At 38.7% G+C, this 19,326-nt stretch overlaps 1 protein-coding gene across 1 annotated transcript in view; it reads left to right on the plus strand.

Moving 5' to 3' along the window:
* Nucleotides 1-4,445: 4,445 nt before the first annotated feature.
* LOC139782981 (argininosuccinate lyase-like) overlaps nt 4,446-19,326 on the plus strand; it is a 94,008-nt gene continuing 79,127 nt past the window's right edge. Inside the window, exons 1-2 of the mRNA XM_071722078.1 lie at nt 4,446-4,550; nt 5,046-5,156. Of these exons, the coding sequence (XP_071578179.1) occupies nt 4,545-4,550; nt 5,046-5,156 (117 nt within the window). The 5' untranslated portion in view covers nt 4,446-4,544. The remainder of the gene's footprint in view (nt 4,551-5,045; nt 5,157-19,326) is intronic.

Consider the following 19,326-nt stretch of genomic DNA (forward strand, 5'->3'; position numbering starts at 1 on the left):
GGAGGAGGATAGAGGGGTTTGAGATGTGGGTGTTCCGGCGCATCTCCGGATCCTTGGACTGTACACCGGCCAATATATCGGTGTGCTAGAAGAACTGGGCATCAGAACAAGATTCCAAGCGAATTAATCAGGCTACCTCCGCTACTTCGGACACATCGCCAGACGAGGAGACACAATGGAGAAGCTTGTGGTGGAGGGAAAAGTTAATGGAACGAGACCAAGAGGAAGATCACCAAACAGATGGATAGACCAGCTGGGCCCCTGGTGGGGAGTTCTATTCACGGGGCGACTCACTTGGGCGCTGGATCGGAGGGCTTGGAGAGACAAGTTAAAAGTGTGATCACTGTAGCGTCACCATGAAGCGCCACCACGCCCTGTCAAGGGCAATAAGGATTGAGGAGGAGGAAATGTTGTTGAAAATCATTATTTATTGAATGTTTTGAGACGAATAAGTGCTATTGCAATGACAATACTAAAAATTGAAAGCAGAAGGTTTTTTTGTATGTTCAGAATGTTTTTCACTACTGTGCACACGTAGCAGATTAAAATCGTGAAATGACTCCAAACAAGAAATGTGCTTTTTGCTCGCAATCGTTGGATCGAAAGACTCATATAAATTCCTCAAATATAACAAAGCCATGTGCAAGCAACATGTTGCAAAAGTGTGCTGCCATTTGTCATAAATGCGTTTTCTGGAAACTGTAAAAACTATAGAAAAATGTACAAGAACTTAAGTGTATCTACTGGCGTAATTACAGTTGACAATTGTAATATTAGCATTAGTTTTATCAAAAATGTCTTTCTTATCGCATTTTTACTCAATTTTTCATGTTACAACACACTTTTTTTACATTTATTGAGCTGCCATTTTTTAAAATTACAATTAAAAAAACAATTGTTCATGCTTACAAATGCTTATTTTTATGAAAAGCCTTTTAATTGCATGTTTTTTAGTGTAAAACTACGTGTATTTAGTGTAAACTACTTTAAGATACAACGATATTTCATGCTTTTTCTAAACATCGTGCGATTTCACTTGTCGAAGAGTAAATATAACTTATGCACGAGAATGTTTTGACACATATTTTTCATTAAAATATACACCTTTAACTGTTCATTCCTTTAATTTATTTATTTGTATCTATATATTAAGTATAATTATTAACTTTTTGAAAAAAAGTGTTTTCGTGATTCTTCGAAAAACTTACTTTTGTTTATTGTTGAATTTTTTTGCAATTTACAATTCGGCAACTCTACTTATACGGAGCTCTTTTTTAGACCATCTAGAATAAAGATTTACACAGTTAATTTAATCGGTGCATTTTATACAAAATTAGGAACATTTGAACATCAAAGGGTACGCTATACCCCCGTGCGGTAACAACGGAAGTGAAAATACGTGCGATAAAGTGAGGGTTAAAAGTGGCAATAAATTCCTGCTTTATCGCAAGTTTAAAAGTTTCTTAGAAGATATGATGCGGCCTATAAAGATGTGCCTCTTTATTGTAAAACCGTTAGTTAAGTGCCGAAAAAACTTTGCAAAAATTTTTTGCAGTAAGAAATGAAATTTATCTTTTCATCCAAGAAATGGGCATCGCAAAACTGGACACGTTTCGATCATTTTCGAAGATGTGGAGTTGCTTTGCGAAGTAGCTTTTATCACAGATCTGACCTGTCACCTAAATACTTTGACTTAAAGCTCCAACGGACAATCAAACAATATCTGAATTGAGTCACGTCGATTTTTCGTGCACGATTAAAATTAATTTCAAATCATTTGGAAAGAAATAGTCTTGTCCTTTCTTTCTTGCAACGTGCTTGTTGAAGAACATGGCACGAAGTGTGGTTTTAAAAAATATGCGTTTTCTTATTAATTATTAATTACACAATTTGATACACGATTTCGCGATTTCGAATGTTGAAAAAAAAATCGTGTGCTTTATGAAAGTCCTCGAACTATTCCTATAGCTAAGCAGAGTATTGAATATCAATTAGAACTGTGTGATTTGCAAGGTATATGTAACTGAAATCACCACCGAAAACAAGCGCAGAGTTCTTCAAAATTTTGAACAAAGAAAGTATCCAATTGCGAAAGTACCTATGCGAATTTTCATTTTCGAAGATAAAGCGCATAAAATCGGGTGCACGGTCTTCTTTAAACGATACATCGTTATCCTCGCTAATGCGAGTAAATTCATCAAGAATTTACGTAGATATTCGTCCTTGAGAGTGGCGAAATGTTAATAAATTTTTTCTTTATAGTGGAATAGGCCTACTAGGAATCACTTTAAAAAAACGCACCAACAATAGTACTATACCTCAATAATGATGTGGAAATCTATTAACGTTAAATTTAAGTATATACTATCATCTATTTGCGTGACTTATTTTGGTAATTCTTTACAATAGGCCCTTTTCCGAATTTTGATATTTTCTTGCGGCTCTCTTGGTAAAAACCTTTGTTGTGACTCCGACAGTGACAATCAATCGGGGAGCCCGAAAAATTTGTGCCCCTTTTATGTATAAATACCGTTATTTGTTATGATTTTGTTCGTCGCGTAGTACATTCCTCGTTTCCTTTCCTCCCGCTCCTACTCGGCTTCATGTAAACAACAGTACAAGACATTGACTGCTGTATTTGGATAATAGAGAATAACCGACACTTTCTCTCAGTATATGAACAGAGATAATCGGTCCTTTTAAGGGCCACTATATATTTATAACGTCGGAAAATCCGGAAAGCCATGTTGGAAAAAACAGGTATAAAAATAGGAAACAAAATTGGTAAAAAAATAGGTAGGTACATATTTTTCGGGCTCCCCAATTGATTATCACTGTCGGAGTCACAACAAAGGTTTTTACCAAGAGAACCGCAAGAAAATATCAAAATTCGGAAAAGGCCTTATTGTAAAGAATTACTCTTATTTTATATAATAAACTTATATACGGAGCCTGATATTATATTAGCCTGACATTATATACATACATACATACATACATACATACGTATGTGTGTGTGTGTGTGTGTGTGTGTGTGTGTGTGCGCGCGCGTGCGCGTGTGTGTGTGTGTGTCTCGTGTGTGTGTGTGTGTGTGTGTGTGTGTGTGTGTGTGTGTGTGTGTGTGTGTAAAATTAATATATGGGTGTTTCTACGTAAATAGCGTTTTTTCAGATTGCAAATATCTCAATTTCAAACATACCTAAAAAAATTTTTTTTTCCTGTTTTTGAGTGAATATAGAAGCAGAAACATACCCTGAAAGCCAGCGTACTACAACATCAAAAACTGAAAGTAATGGCTTATTCATCAGTGATCTGGTAAAGTGCGGTAATGAGTCGACTTTGCATGTCTAGTAAAATATTGAATTACCTCAACAATGAGTGATTTTGAGAGGAAATGTCAAAAAAATTCCGTTTTTGGGGCCAAAACGGGCCAAAACGTTTTGGGGCCCTGGGGCCAAAAAAATATTTTACCGTATTTGATTTTATTTCGCCGTATTTTACCGTATTTGATTTTATTTCGCCGTATTTTACCGTGTTTGATTTTATTTCAACGTTTTTTACCGTGTTTGATTTTATTTCAACGTCAAACCCATGAATGGCCAGGTGAATGACATGCCAGTAGACTGACATTTCATGGTTAAATTAATCTCACTTTCTTCTGAATTAACGTAAACCAATTTCCATTAAAAATCAAGTTTAGCCTACCGAATATCATCAGAATTTTACCACTAGAAGGAAAAATTTACTGCGATATAATAAAAAAAGAGGTGCCAGGCAAATGACGCGTAATTTTATGACATACCTTTTCTCAAGTGAAATACACGATTACGATTGTATCACGCTCAAAACAACCAACCACCAACAATGTAAACAACACACCTGATGTCCAATTCTTGAAATCTCCACACCAGACTCCCATTGAATCGATGCAACATGGCGGAACCGCGGTAAAATTCAAATGTGCAATTTTACTCCATATGTCCGGACCAAGTTTGAAGCCGGTTTTTTCGGTTCCAAAGGGAGATTTATGTTTAATAATGATGTTAAAATCTTAGTTCTATATTATGATTGAATGAACATGGGGAATTTTCAATTGAGTTTGCAATTGGAGGGAGTAAGTGTAACTGGAATAGAGAATTTTCAACAATGGACAGGCCAGGTAACTGACATTTTTAGGAGTTTCTGCATGTTTCCATTGGATAAGCTACTCCCCAATTAACAGATTATTGTGCGATACTTCAAATACGATGCAGTAGTGAACTTTCACAACGCTTGCTTACCCTCCTCTCAATCATGAACATATAACAAGCTTGGACAGTAAAAAACGCTATTTACGTAGAAACACCCATATACATTCCTATTTTACTGTCACTCTTAACTTTATATCATAATATTAATAATTCTATTTAAAAAAAAAACAGTGGTTAGCACGTAGAGTAATACGCACCAAAGCCCCATATGATTTACAGTTAATACCGTCCCTGAGTTCGAGCGTCTTTCGTCTCCGCCAGCAGCCCAGACGCTACGAATCGAGAGGAATAGGGATGGCAGTAAGAAAATTGGCCGAAAAGTGCAAACCGGCCGCAATTATATAGCTCAGCGATTTATACAAGTCGTTCGTTTCCGAACAAATTCAAGCCCAAGTTATCGATTGAGTCAACTTAGAACTTGATCGCTTCTGTCATTATTGAAATTTGATAATTTAAGGCCCGGTTGCACCAACGTCGCATAATATTTAACCTTATAGCTTAACTTACTCTTCATCTCTTTCTAACTGTCCCTTAGAAAGAGACGAAGAATGAGTTAAGCTAAGGTTAAATATTATGCGACATTGGTGCAACCGGGCCCTCTCTCAACTCGACAATTTGCATAAAGATACAGGGTTAGGTCTCGTCGTTTGTACGTCGCTAATTTATGCACTTAGCGTGAGACATTATCGCGCCTTTTGATATAATTTAAAGCTTCTTATTATTAAAATAAAAGTATAATATTAGAAAATGTTTATAAGTAAATTAACTTTTTGTTTTGCATGTGATGATACAAAGTCTTGTCAAAAACTGTGGGGAGGTCGATTTGCTGAAGATGTTGATCCTGACTTTCATAACTTAAATTCATCGATTAATATTGACAAGCGAATGTATGCTGAAGATATTCAGGTAAAATTTTAGTATATAATATAATTGATATGCATATTAATTTTTGTAACAACATGAAGTATGAAGTATAATGCTTTATTAATTATTATTCGGTTTTGTGACCTAGAGCTAAGGACTTGGTTTGCAATAATTCCTATCCTCTGCACACTCACACACACTCACTCCCTCATTTCTTCTCTCTCTTTTCTATATTCCTCTTTTATTTTTTTATTTCTCTCATCCACTCTACTACCTAAGAAGCGCAAATGCGCGTATGGCGTGCTTTTAATGCGCGTACAATTGCATTGGCTTCAAAACCACATTAATTGTGTGTTCAAAATGCGCGCATTCAAATGCGTATTTAATGCGTAATAAATGCAAATTGAGCATTTGGTTTATAAATAACAGGTTTTATAAAATATTGAAATAAGTAGCTTCTGACTCATTATAAAACATTTTATTTAAGTTTTTAAATTTTATATAAATTAAATTTTAAATAAATGGTTCCATTAACTATCTTTGTTCTTATTTCTGCGTTTAAAGCATCAACGTGTAAATGCACATATAGACTCTTAGATCCTCTATAGGGTAAGCATGAAGCTGTTGGAGTTTCGGTTGTCCATAATAGTGAACTCTACACAGGTAAAAGAACAATATTCTTATTTAGAGAATATCTTTATCTTTGACATGTAAATCTTAAAATGAGATTATGAAGCGTTAAACAAAGATAAATTACTTGCATCAAAGCATTATACCTATATAATTCAATAAAGAAAAATATATTCTTATTATTCAAAAATAATTTTTATTAATGGAAAGTAAAAAATATTGGATAAAGAATATATAACAGTACTTTCAAACCAAGAATTCATATTATAAAGACAGTTTAATCTTATTTTAAAATTCAATACTCTCTACGTGAACACAAGTTAAAATTCGAAGTATAGGCTCCAATGGAAATCCAGGAATATAGAAAACGGGCTAATTAAGAACCAAGGTAAATGATGCGCGAAAGTTTTATTTTTATTTTTATTTTACATATTTTCCAACCTTGACTGCGCGCCGACTAAATTTGTCAGACTTGAAACACAGCTCCGGTTGTAGTAGTAAAATCCCTTCCCTACCCCTAATTAAATCGATTCGATTTAATTTTTGATGCTATAATGCATCTAATGGCGTTTTCGATTTGTGATGAACCTGGCTCGGGTTAGCTCATAGACATAGAATACATACATAATATGTATATGTGTTCTATGTCCATGAGCTAACCCGAGCCAGGTTCGTCACAAATCGAAAACGCCATAAGTTGCAGTCAAGGTTGGAAAATATGTAAAATAAAAATAAAAATTTTAGGCTCTACTTACAAGGGAACGGTCGGAAGTGTCCCTACCCGATTTGGATGCGCTTTGGATATGTTGTTGAGCATCAAAAAACATTAGACACGTATTTTTTTTTGCGGCGTATCTCGACGTTTATTGGTTGAAAAAACCCGATTTGGAACCTACCCGATTTGGATGCGCTTTGGATATGTTGTTGAGCATCAAAAAACATTAGACACGTATTTTTTGTTGCGGCGTATTTCGACGTTTAGGGGTTGAAACAACCCCTCAAAAATAACGGATTATATATTTTTTTGCGAATATCTTCGAAAATATAAGGCGTAACGACAAAAAATTTGTACGAAATGTTTATGGCTTTTTGTGCTCTTTACAATGGCGTAATCAGATTTTTCAAATTGGTCACATTTTTTAATTTAACCCCACCCCCACCTATTATTTTTGCCAAATATAACAATTTTTCCAACGCAAATTTAAGAGCGTCAAATGCCAAATACATCCACGTGTATTTTTATTATGATACCATTATTAGATTTTTGGCAAGACGAGATGATATGTGGTATAGGCGTCGCGCTGTAGGTAGGTGTTGCGTTATTTCTGTTTAGTTGCGCCGTACGCTTAAAAATTTCCATTTCAACTCCGGGATGACCGAAAGCGCTGATGCAAAGGCCAGTGCAAGGCACTGACAGCGAGAGGTTAACGCTACTTCGAGAGTCCTAGACTAGCAACGGAATGTCGACTCCGACAAATTGTAAGATCGGGCGGGCAGTCGCAAATCATAATCTGAACGAACACGTGCGTCACATTAACCGATACAATAATATACTATCCCGGTTACGGCACAACAAAATCAACAACCAAATTCACGCATTTGAATATCATTTGCTCGTGTCATAATTCCGGAAAGCAAGCATTTCAGATCGTAAGTTTGAAGTGTAAAGAACTGTGTGTTGTACGCAGTCGTTTTGTGAACATGTAAGTGTATTTTTATTGTTAACTTTTATTGGTTTCTTACGCTTGTTACTTTTTCCTTTGATATTGAATATTTAATATAATTTTTTATTCAGCTCTTACTCAATTCTTTGCCAGTTTTGCCAGTGACTATATAATCTTTTGGGAGAGATGCACTTGGACACGGTACATTTGAACACGGTCATTTGAACACGATCAATCGGACACCGTTTATTTGGCCACGGTTCATTTGGACACCGTTTATTTGGACACGGTTCATTTGGACACGGTTCATTTGGACACCGTTCATTTAAACACGGTCATTTGGACACGATCAATTGGACACCGTTTATTTGGACACGGTTCATTTGGACACGGTTCATTTGGACACCGTTCATTTGGACACGGGGCATTCGGACACCGTTCATTTAGACACGGTTCATTTAAACACGGTTCATTTGGACACGGTTCAATTGGACACCGTTTATTTGGACACGGTTCATTTGGACACGGTTCATTTGGACACCGTTCATTTAAACACGGTCATTTGGACACGATCAATTGGACACCGTTTATTTGGACACGGTTCATTTGGACACGGTTCATTTGGACACCGTTCATTTAAACACGTTTAAACACGGTCGTAAGTTTGAAGTGTAAAGAACTGTGTGTTGTACGCAGTCGTTTTGTGAACATGTAAGTGTATTTTTATTGTTAACTTTTATTGGTTTCTTACGCTTGTTACTTTTTCCTTTGATATTGAATATTTAATATAATTTTTTATTCAGCTCTTACTCAATTCTTTGCCAGTTTTGCCAGTGACTATATAATCTTTTGGGAGAGATGCATTTGGACACCGTTCATTTAAACACGGTCATTTGGACACGATCAATTGAACACCGTTTATTTGGACACGGTTCATTTGGACACGGTTCATTTGGACACCGTTCATTTAAACACGGTCATTTGGACACGATCAATTGGACACCGTTTATTTGGACACGGTTCATTTGGACACGGTTCATTTGGACACGGTTCATTTGGACACCGTTTATTTGGCCACGGGGCATTCGGACACCGTTCATTTAGACACGGTTCATTTAAACACGGTTCATTTGGACACGGTTCAATTGGACACGGTTCGTTTGGACACGGTTCGCTTGGACACCGTGTATTTGGACACGGTTTATTTGGACTCGGATTATCTGGACACCGTAAAAAATACGGCCTGTGCAGTTGGACACCAAAATGCGCGATCTGTGCAGATGGACACAAAAATGCGCGACTTGTGCAGTTGGACACCGAAATGCGCGACCTGTGCAGATGGACACAAAAATGATAGACATGTTAATCATAAATTATGTTAATATTGTTGCATCCTTACTCGTTAATATATCCTATATAATATATCAAAGTACATGCGTGGGTGGGGGGGGCCTCGTTACCCCTGCACCCCCCATGCACGCGCATTTCGGTGTCCAACTGCACAGGCCGCGCATTTTCGTGTCCATCTGCACAGGTCGCGCATTTTGGTGTCCAACTGCACAGGCCGCGCATTCTGGTGTCCAACTGCACAGGTCGCGTATTTCGGTGTCCAACTGCACAGGCCGCGCATTCTGGTGTCCAACTGCACAGGTCGCGCATTTCGGTGTCCAACTGCACAGGCCGCATTTTTTACGGTGTCCAACTGCACAGGCCGTATTTTTTACGGTGTCCAGATAATCCGTGTCCAAATAAACCGTGTCCAAATAAACCGTGTCCAAATAAACTGTGTCCAAATAAACCGTGTCCAAATACACGGTGTCCAAACGAACCGTGTCCAAACGAACCGTGTCCAATCGAACTGTGTCCAAATGAACCGTGTCCAAATGAACCGTGTCTAAATGAACGGTGTCCGAATGCCCCGTGTCCAAATGAACGGTGTCCAAATGAACCGTGTCCAAATGAACCGTGTCCAAATAAACGGTGTTCAATTGATCGTGTCCAAATGACCGTGTTTAAATGAACGGTGTCCAAATGAACCGTGTCCAAATGAACCGTGTCCAAATGAACGGTGTCCAAATGAACCGTGGCCAAATAAACGGTGTCCGATTGATCGTGTTGAAATGACCGTGTCCAAATGTACCGTGTCCAAGTGCATCTCTCCCAAAAGATTATATAGTCACTGGCAAAACTGGCAAAGAATTGAGTAAGAGCTGAATAAAAAATTATATTAATATTCAATATCAAAGGAAAAAGTAACAAGCGTAAGAAACCAATAAAAGTTAACAATAAAATACACTTACATGTTCATAAAACGACAGCATACAACACACAGTTCTTTACACTTCAAACTTACGATCTGAAATGCTTGCTTTCCGGAATTATGACACGAGCAAATGATATTCAAATGCGTGAATTTGGTTGTTGATTTTGTTGTGCTGCAACCGGGATAGTATATTATTGTAGCGGTTAATGTGACGCACGTGTTCGTTCAGATTATGATTTGCGACTGCCCGCCCGATCTTACAATTTGTCGGAGTCGACATTCCGTTGCTAGTCTAGGACTCTCGAAATAGCGTTAACCTCTCGCTGTCAGTGCCTTGCGCTGGCCTTTGCATCAGCGCTTTCGGTCATCCCGGAGTTGAAATGGAAATTTTTAAGCATACGGCGCAACTGAACAGAAATAACGCAACACCTACCTACAGCGCGACGCCTATACCACATATCATCTCGTCTTGCCAAAAATCTAATAATGGTATCATAATAAAAATACACATGGATGTATTTGGCATTTGACGCTCTTAAATTTGCGTTGGAAAAATTGTTATATTTGGCAAAATAATAGGTGGGGGTGGGGTTAAATTAAAAAATGTGACCAATTTGAAAAATCTGATTACGCCATTGTAAAGAGCACAAAAAGCCATAAACATTACGTACAAATTTTTTGTTGTTACGCCTTATATTTTCGAAGATATTCGCAAAAAAATATAAACCTGTGTTTGCGGCACAGTTGTTACTGTGCCTGTTTGATTTATATTTTTGTTTATTTTTTTAAGCAACAACGTAGAACTACGTCAACTGTCACTGATGATGAACTCGGCGCTACATCCCGGTGTGGGCCTTGGCCTTCCTTGATCACGTCAATCATCATCATTGACAGTTGACGTAGTGCTACGTGTTGATTGCGGCACAGTTGTTGCTGTGCCCATACTGTGCAGTAGACGTAGTTCTACGTGTTTGCGGCATAGTTGTTTACTGTGCTAGTTTGATTTTTTCAAACATAAATTTATTTAAAGAAATAAAACAATAAATGTTTTTCTATATTTACTTTATGTCAGAAAACATAAGATACTCATATGATTCAAGTTAGAATGCCCACGCTACTTGAATAATAAAGCTTACAGAATGCTCGCATGTTAATCTTTGTCCAAACTCGCTGTACACTTTATGATGATTTTTTTTGAAAAAATTGTATGATCGTTTGTTCTTTTCTCGTTATAACTGTCTCACAGTTAACATATCAATCAATATCTGAAAAACGATATTTTTCGAAACTTCAAATATTGTTATATTTTTCGTCTATATTAATTTTACTTACATTTCAAAAGGGAACTAAAGATATAAGAACTCATTGCGATATTCCAGTTCTCCCCAATTTGTTGCAAATTTCGCCAATCTATATAAAGTATTCGATGTTTAGAGAAATCAAACATGAATCGCAAGATGCTCGAAGAAGATCAATGGCAGAAAACGTAGTATACTCTCAGTAATTTTCGAAAAACGTGTATTATGTTCGAATAAGGAAACTTATTTAATTCTCGCAGGATACTCGTTGTTCAAACTCACATGAGAATCTCAGATTCTTGATGTCAAAATTTTCTTTTCCTTTTTTGAGAATACGTATCATAACTTTCGTTCCGCCAAATCTTCGGACAATGAGGGGGGGGGGGGGGGTAAACTTTTGTGGACCCAACGTCTAAACAGACTCCCCAAGTCCCGCTGTGTGTCTTAAAGCATATTTGTGTTTGTGAATGAGTGTGTGTGTGTGTGTATGTATTTGTGTGTGTGTATTTGTGTGTGTGTGTTTTTGTTTGTGTGCATGCGCGAGCGAGTGTATATAGGGGTGTGCGTGCGTACATGCATATTTATGCAAAATTAAATATTTTTCTTCAAAACCATGCTTAATATTTTGTCAATCCTCTTTATTATTCTTATCGCTGAACTCTAAATTTTAATTTGTGTGTGTGTGTGTGTGTGTGTGTGTGTGTGGTGTGTGTGTGTGTGTGTGTGCACGTATATGCTACTATATCTAAACGGTAAAAATAAAGAGTTCGGACTCGTTTTATCATAAATAGGAACTTTTTACGCTTTAAAATGAGATGTCAACATTTATTTTTATCAACGTCGCCTAAACTTCTTAAAGCGTATTTGTGTTTGTGAATTAGTGTGTGTGTGTGTGTGTTTTTGTTTGTGTGCACGCACACAACCATGCTTAATATTTTGTAAATCCTCTTTATTATTGTTATCGCTGAATTCTATATTTTGATTTGAGAGTATGTGTGTGTGTGTGTGTGTGTGTGTGTGTGTGTGTGTGTGTGTGTGTGTGTGTTTGTGCGTGTATGTAAGGGTGTACGTACGTGAATACATGTGTGCGCAAAATTAAATATTTTATCTTAAAAACCATGCTTATTATATGTATAAATTAATTTAAGAATATTTTATGTATAAAATAGCCGAGAAGGTAATAAAGCTATTTCTCTCTCTCTCTCTCTCTCTCTCTCTCTCTCTCTCTCTCTCTCTCTCTCTCTCTCTCTCTCTCTGCCTCTCTCTCTCTCTCTCTCTCTCTCTCTCTCTCTCTCTCTCTCTCTCTCTCTCTCTCTCCCCCCCTCTCTCTCTCTCTCTCTCTCTCTCTCTCTCTCTCCTCTCTCTCTCTCTCTCTCCTCTCTCTCTCTCTCTCTCCCCCCCCTCTCTCTCTCTCTCTACCCCCCCTCTCTCTCTCTCTTTTCCCCTCCCCTCTCTCTCTCTCTCTCTCTCTCTCTCTCTCTCTCTCTCTCGGAGTTCTTAAGCTTTAAATTGAATGTCAATGATTACTCTACGATTATTAGTTTCGAAGATATAAACGTTCAAAGTGTGACATGTTTTCGTTGCATCTACAAGAAATTTAACTAAACTTTCTAACGCTACTGTATCTAAACGGTAAAAAATAGAGAGTTCGGACTTGTTTTATCATAAATGGGACTTCTTAAGCTTTAAAATGAGATGTCAATGATTACTCTACGATTATTAGTTTCGAAGATATAAACGTTCAAAGTGTGACATGTTTTCGTTGCATAGTCGCGTTCAATTGTTTCATCCGTGGGTACCCTCCCTACCGCGGAGAAAGACGTAGTTCTACGTCAAAAATATAAAATCCGTTATTTTCGAGGGGTTGTCTCAACCCCTAAACGTCGAGATACGCCGCAAAAAAAATACGTGTCTAATGTTCTTTGATGCTCAACAACATATCCAAAGCACATCCAAATCGGGTAGGTTCCAAATCGGGTTTTTTCAACCAATAAACGTCGAGATACGCCGCAAAAAAAAAGACGTGTCTAATGTTTTTTTATGCTCAACAACATATCCAAAGCGCATCCAAATCGGGTAGGGACACTTCCGACCGTTCCCTTGTGAGTGCGCACTAGTTCTGCCAATGAAAAACGCTATTATGTACTAAGGTCCGAATAAAGAGTTGCATTACAAGTATTTCACTCTTGTTCGTTCTTTATTCAGTATACGCTAATAATCGGTAGGGTTATGGGCCCTATCAGGTTATGGGCTCAGTTATTTACTGAATAAGAACGTGTTTCGTTGATTTTATTTGAAAACGGTATAAGTGGTAAAAAGGATAAAGGATGGCTACGTCCGCGTCGGACGCCATAACTAAATACGTTATCCCGCGGCTCAATGCCACTAACTATTTTAATTGGCGGTTTTGTACGGAGATGCTGTTAAAACAAAAAGGTATTTGGCTTACAATTTGTGAGGACAGACCGTCACCAATCACCTCCAATTGGACGAAAGCAGATGAAAGAGCACTGGCTACAATATCTTTGATGATCGACGATGATCAGATTCAGCATATTAGACCTGCAAATATGCTAAGGACGCATGGACCGCGTTGAAAGAATTCCACGAACGTGACACGTCCGGTACTAATGTTATAGTTCTTCGCACCATCATGCGACAACATGCCGATGAGAACAGCGATATGGAAGCCCATGTAAATCACATGAATGAGTTGTTCTAGCAGTTGTTGGCCCTCGGGGAAGAGCTTAATCCAGAATTTATTATGAGCACAACGCTTCTCGGTTCATTACCAAGCAGTTATGATGGTTTAATCACAGCATTAGAGGATCACGATTGGAAACCGAATTATCATCATCTTTTGTGCGTTCTAAGATTATTGAAGAGTACCGGCGGCGTAAGGATAGGGATAATGGAGGCCAAGGCGATTCACATATACTAAAATTCTCGAATGATGGCACTAAGAAGTCTACGGCATGCTACTTCTGCAAGCGCAAAGGACATTATCGCAATGAATGCGAGGATTATGCGAAATGGAAGGCGAAAAAAGGATTAACAGGTAATTAAAATAAATCAAAAGCTAATGTAGTTAAGAACGATGATGCCCTGATGAATTGTTATTTTTGGTTGGCAGGGCCAATAGTTGGATCCTTGATTCTGGGGTAACGTGTCATGTCAGCTGCAGACGTGAAAATTTTATTGAGTTTGACGGCGCTCATAGCGAAAAGATGTCGGTGGCAAAGAAGTCAAAGCATCCGGGAAGGGCAAAATGGCCGTAGTATTTATAAACAGCAACGGTGACACGACAAGAGTAACGATTGAAAATGTCCTGTACGTCCCATCAATTGGAGGAAATCTAATTTCCATAAAGCGATTGACAGAGAAAGGATTCAAAGTAGGATTCAGTAGAGGCACCTGTGAAATCCGTACTTGCGATGGCAATCGTCAAGTTGCTGTGGGCGATATCGTCGGGAATTTGTATCAAATGCGAATAGTAAACGAAGTAAATGCAGTTGCCAATTGTCAAAAGCTATGCATTCATCAATAGCACCGTGTTTTGGGTCATCGTGATATTGACATTGTCAAGAAGATTCCGTCAAATGGCTTTGTAACTGGAATGGAACTGGCAGGCTGTGGTTCCGGATGTAATAAGGGAAGTTGCAAAGTATGTATCCAAGGGAAGGTAACACGTGTACCTTTCGCAAAGGAATCACAGAATCGTTCGTCTACGATATTGGATTTAATCCATAGTGATGTCTGTGGCCCCATGCAGACAAAAACTGCTTCAGGTTATCGTTATTTATTAACGTTTATTGATGATTTCTCGCAATATACCACAATCTACTTAATTAAAGAGAAATCAGAGGTGTTCTAGAAGTTTAAAGAATTCCATCAGTTGGTACAAAATCAATTCGGTAGAAAAATTAAATGTCTTCGCACAGATAGAGGAGGAGAATACCTCAGCAAGTCGTTCGTAAATTATTTGAACGAAAATGGTATCAAGTCTCAACGCACAGCACCACACTCGCCTCAGCAGAACGGGGTCGCTGAAAGGAAAAATAGGACCTTAATCGAAATGGCTCGATGCATGCTACTTGATGCAAACATGGAATATTTGTTCTAGGGCGAAACAGTTACAACAGTAAATTTCCTGCAAAACAGACTTCTTTGGAAAAATGTAGATAAAACGCCGTTCGAGTATTGGCACGATAGAAAGCCAATTTATACAAACTGAAAACGTTTTGGTGCAGACTGTTATGTCAAAATTCCTGATGAGAATCGAAGAAAGTTGGATCTAAAGGCGCTTGAAGGAATTTTACTCGGTGTTGACATAGAGTCAAAAGCGTACAGAGTCTACGTACCAAGTTCCAGGAAGGTTTTAATATCAAGAGATGTTAAGTTTATTGAGGAAGAAAATCCTGCTGGTAAGCAATCAATTGAGGCGAAGAAGACTGTTACTCATGAAGATGCCTTCTGACGACGGATTTCCGGCCCAAGATATTCCGAAGGATGAAAATGTAACCAAAGATTCAAACTCGACTGAGGGATCCAACGATATCACCTATCAGCCTACTCCAGTGAGACGTTCCAGCAGACCGAATAAAGGCATTCAACCTCAACGATTGATCGAATAAATAAGCGTTGTAATGGATGGTGAACCATCAACAAAGCGCTTTCATGTCATCAAAGAAATGATTGGATTCGTGCTATGCAGGAGGAGCTAAGTTCATTAGAAGCTAATGAAACATGGGAGTTGGTCACCTTACCCGAAGGCAAAAATTTAGTTGGCTTAAATGGGTGTACAAGCTGAAATCAGATGCAAGCGGAAACACAAGAAGATTTAAAGCAAGACTTGTAGCTCAGGGTTTTGGTCAAAAGTATGGTGTTGATTACGATCAAGTGTTCGCACCTGTAGCCCGACAGACAACGTTCAGGATATTACTTTCCGTTGCTGCAAGTTGAAGAATGCTAGCCTTTCACTTCGACGTAAAGACTGCTTTTTTGAACGGTGTGCTGAAGGAGGAGATTTATATGAGTCAGCCACCCGGTTTCGAGAAAGAAGGAACTGAGGACAAGGTATATGTTTATTAAGGAGGAGCATCTACGGGTTTAACAGTCTGCACGCAATTGGAACGAAACGAGATTTTAACCAAAGCAGGGTTTGTACAAAGCAAGACCGATAATTGTCTATATATATATATATTATGGAAGCGAAGGAATAGTATATGTTCTTGTATATGTAGATGACGTATTAGCAGCTGGGACCTCGATTGAAGAAATCAACAAGTTTGAAAAAATGCTTAGAACAAACTTCGATATTGAAAATCTCGGTGAAGTAACGAGTTATTTAGGGATCAGAGTTGCAAAGCAAGACGATTGTTGTCTACTCGACCAACAAAAGTACATTTTAAATGTGACTGCGAGATTTCAATTGAGCGATGTTAAAGATTCAGAAATACCGTTGAGTCCATCATATCAAAAGGAGCCAAACGAAGATATTATGCCAAATAACGACAAGTATCGTAGTGCAATTGGTCATTTACTATATATTTCAACAAATACACGTCCCGACATTGCGGCAACTTGTATCTTATCGCAAAAGGTATCTAAATCAACAACGTCTGATTGAAATCAAGTTAAGAAATTAATTAGATATCTTAAGGGTACCTCATCATTACGTTTAAAACTGGGCGATGTTAAGGACAACAAGAGTTTAATTGGATTTGCCGATGCAAGTTGGGCTGAAGATCGAGAGACAAGCAAATTTAATTCCGGTTTCATATTCATGCTCGGAGGAGCGATTAGTTGGAGTTGCAAACAACAGGACTGCATCGCTTTATCATCAACCGAAGCGGAATTTATCGCACTCTCTGAAGCATGCAAAGAATCGATTTGGATACAAAGACTTTTGAAAGATTTTAGATGGAGAGGACAAACTCATACCAAGATTTACGAGGACAATCAAAGCGTCTTGAAGATGATTATCAACAAAAAATTAAGTAATAGGACAAAACATATTGATACGAAAGTTTACTTTGTAAAGGACCATGAACGGGGAGGGGGGGGGTGTCAGTCCCCCGGAGGCTAGATGTGCGAAATTAGCGTAACTTACTAGAAGGACCAGAGGGGGGTAGTTCAATCCCCTCACGACTAATTGTAAAGCAAAGCACACTGGGCGCATGCAGCGAAAGCGAAAAGGCGAAAAGCGAAAGCGACTCACCGTCGTCTCCTGGAGTGGTTCCGTCCTTCCGCAGGCAGGCAGTACGTGCGGAGCAAGCGAGCTGAACAGCAGGCAGGTAAAGCGAGGCAGCAGCAAGCAAGCAAGAGCAGGCAGGTCAAGTAAGGCAGGTAAGGCAAGGCAGCAGGCAGGCGAGCAAGAAAGCAGGAGAAGTTCGCACTCCTGGAGGAGCGAGCAATGGCCTTCCGGAGGTTCGAGTGGGCATGTGTCGTAATGGTGATGTGCACCCCGAGACCTCGTAGCGATGAATGCCGTAAGACGGCTTGATGATGAGTGCCCGCGGTCCTGAAATGTGCCGCGGGCGAGTAGGTGCTCCCTTTTTTGGGGCCAGTGGGTGCCGTCGGCGGATGCGTGATGGCAGCACCAATAGGGGAGTCGTATATTTTCACCGCTCGCGATCCGCCGACGTTTCGCGCGAGAGTTACAAAAAAACAGGTATAACTAATCTAATTACTAATTACTAATTACTAATCTAATTACTAACAAGGCGATACGCCAAACAGATCACATTGATAAGAAGCATATCGTATGCGAATATTGTCCGTCTGAAACTATGCTAGCCGATTTACTAACCAAAGGTTTAGCTAAAAATAAGTTCATTACATTAAGAGATTGCTGTAACTTAATTTATATTAATTAAGGAGGAGTGTTAGAGTTATATGTAATCGACATAAATTAAAAGTCAATTACAGACAAAGGAGCATCGAGCCGTAACAAGGTGTTAATGTTCATGTATTCTATATTAATTAAAAATTACAGACGTTTCGGACCAATATAGGCCCATCCTCAGTGTCGTACAATTAAGTCAATTAACGCAGTTTGTTAAATTCGGATTTCAATAACATTAAAATACGTTAAAAATTATTAAAAACTAAGATTAGCGCAAAAGTTCGTTAAATTCGGAGTACGCCATGCTGTAAAATTGTGATTTAATGTAATTAAGTCAATTCGGTGTGTTAAAAGACAATAATTAAAAATTAATACGTACATCGAAGTTTGTTTCGTTCTGTCGTGAGATAATTTGTAGGGTCGGCATTATCGATGATATGTTCTATTACAATAATATCAAGAGACACGGTAGTGTCTCGTGCCAAGTACACGCGGAGCGAGACCGACCGTGACTCTTTTACGCGACGCGACGGGTTGCGAGTACTCGAGATGTTGAGATCTCGATAACGAGTGAACGGATCAAGTTCTAAGTAGGCTTGATCGATAGCTTGGGGTCGACTTGGGGGGGGGGGGGTATCTCTTATAATATTTTCCGCTACGTGCCCTACGAGCGGAGATATTGCGACGCAAAGTCCAAATGTGAAAATTTTATATTAAGATACTTTCTACGTCGACGCTCTCAATTCAATATATGACATATATATATCAGAGAATGTAACTTTCACTTTTTCGACACTGGCGGCTGGCGGTGCTAGTATCGCCAGTTTGGGGGGGGGGGGGGTATCTCTTATAATATTTTCCGCTACGAGCCCTACGAGCGGAGATATTGCGACGAAAAGTCCAAATGTGTGAAAATTTTATTTAAGATACTCCTCCTCCTCCTAACGCCGACGTCTTATGACATATATATAATCAGAAATGTCACTTTCACTTTTTCGACGCTGGCGGCGCAGGTATCGCCAGTTTCGATATCGCGCGCGTATTTCGATCGATCTGGTAGGTAAATTAAATTAGGTCGATAGACTTATCGGTCAGGAGGAAGATTTCTATTTAGGTAAATTAGGTATATATATAATACATATTGAGTCAATTGCTTCATGTTTATCTGTAGAGATTTCGTATCCTTACATCGTATTACCACCGCTGTCGGAAAAGAAGGTTCTCTACGCTTGGCAGAAAGTGCCGCTAGGGAATTTTTAAGTCGATTCTTATGAATCAAGCTTGAATTCGATGTCTAGGTATCCTAGGTTGCCGATGACGAGGTCCAGATAGTGCGCTTCATAGTTTTCGGTGTCCAGGTGTAATAATACGTTGAATTCGATGTCTACGTGTCCCAGGTTGCCGATGACGAGGTCCACATAGTGCGCTCCGTAGTATTCGGTGTTTACGTGTATTAATACTTTGAATTTGATGTCCACGTGTCCCAGGTTGCCGATTGCGGGATCCAGAT

Source organism: Temnothorax nylanderi, unplaced genomic scaffold, assembly GCF_030848795.1.
Source record: "Temnothorax nylanderi isolate EJ_2023f unplaced genomic scaffold, tnyl_v1.0 TNYL_tig0458_pilon, whole genome shotgun sequence".
Taxonomy (NCBI): Eukaryota; Metazoa; Arthropoda; class Insecta; order Hymenoptera; family Formicidae; genus Temnothorax; species Temnothorax nylanderi.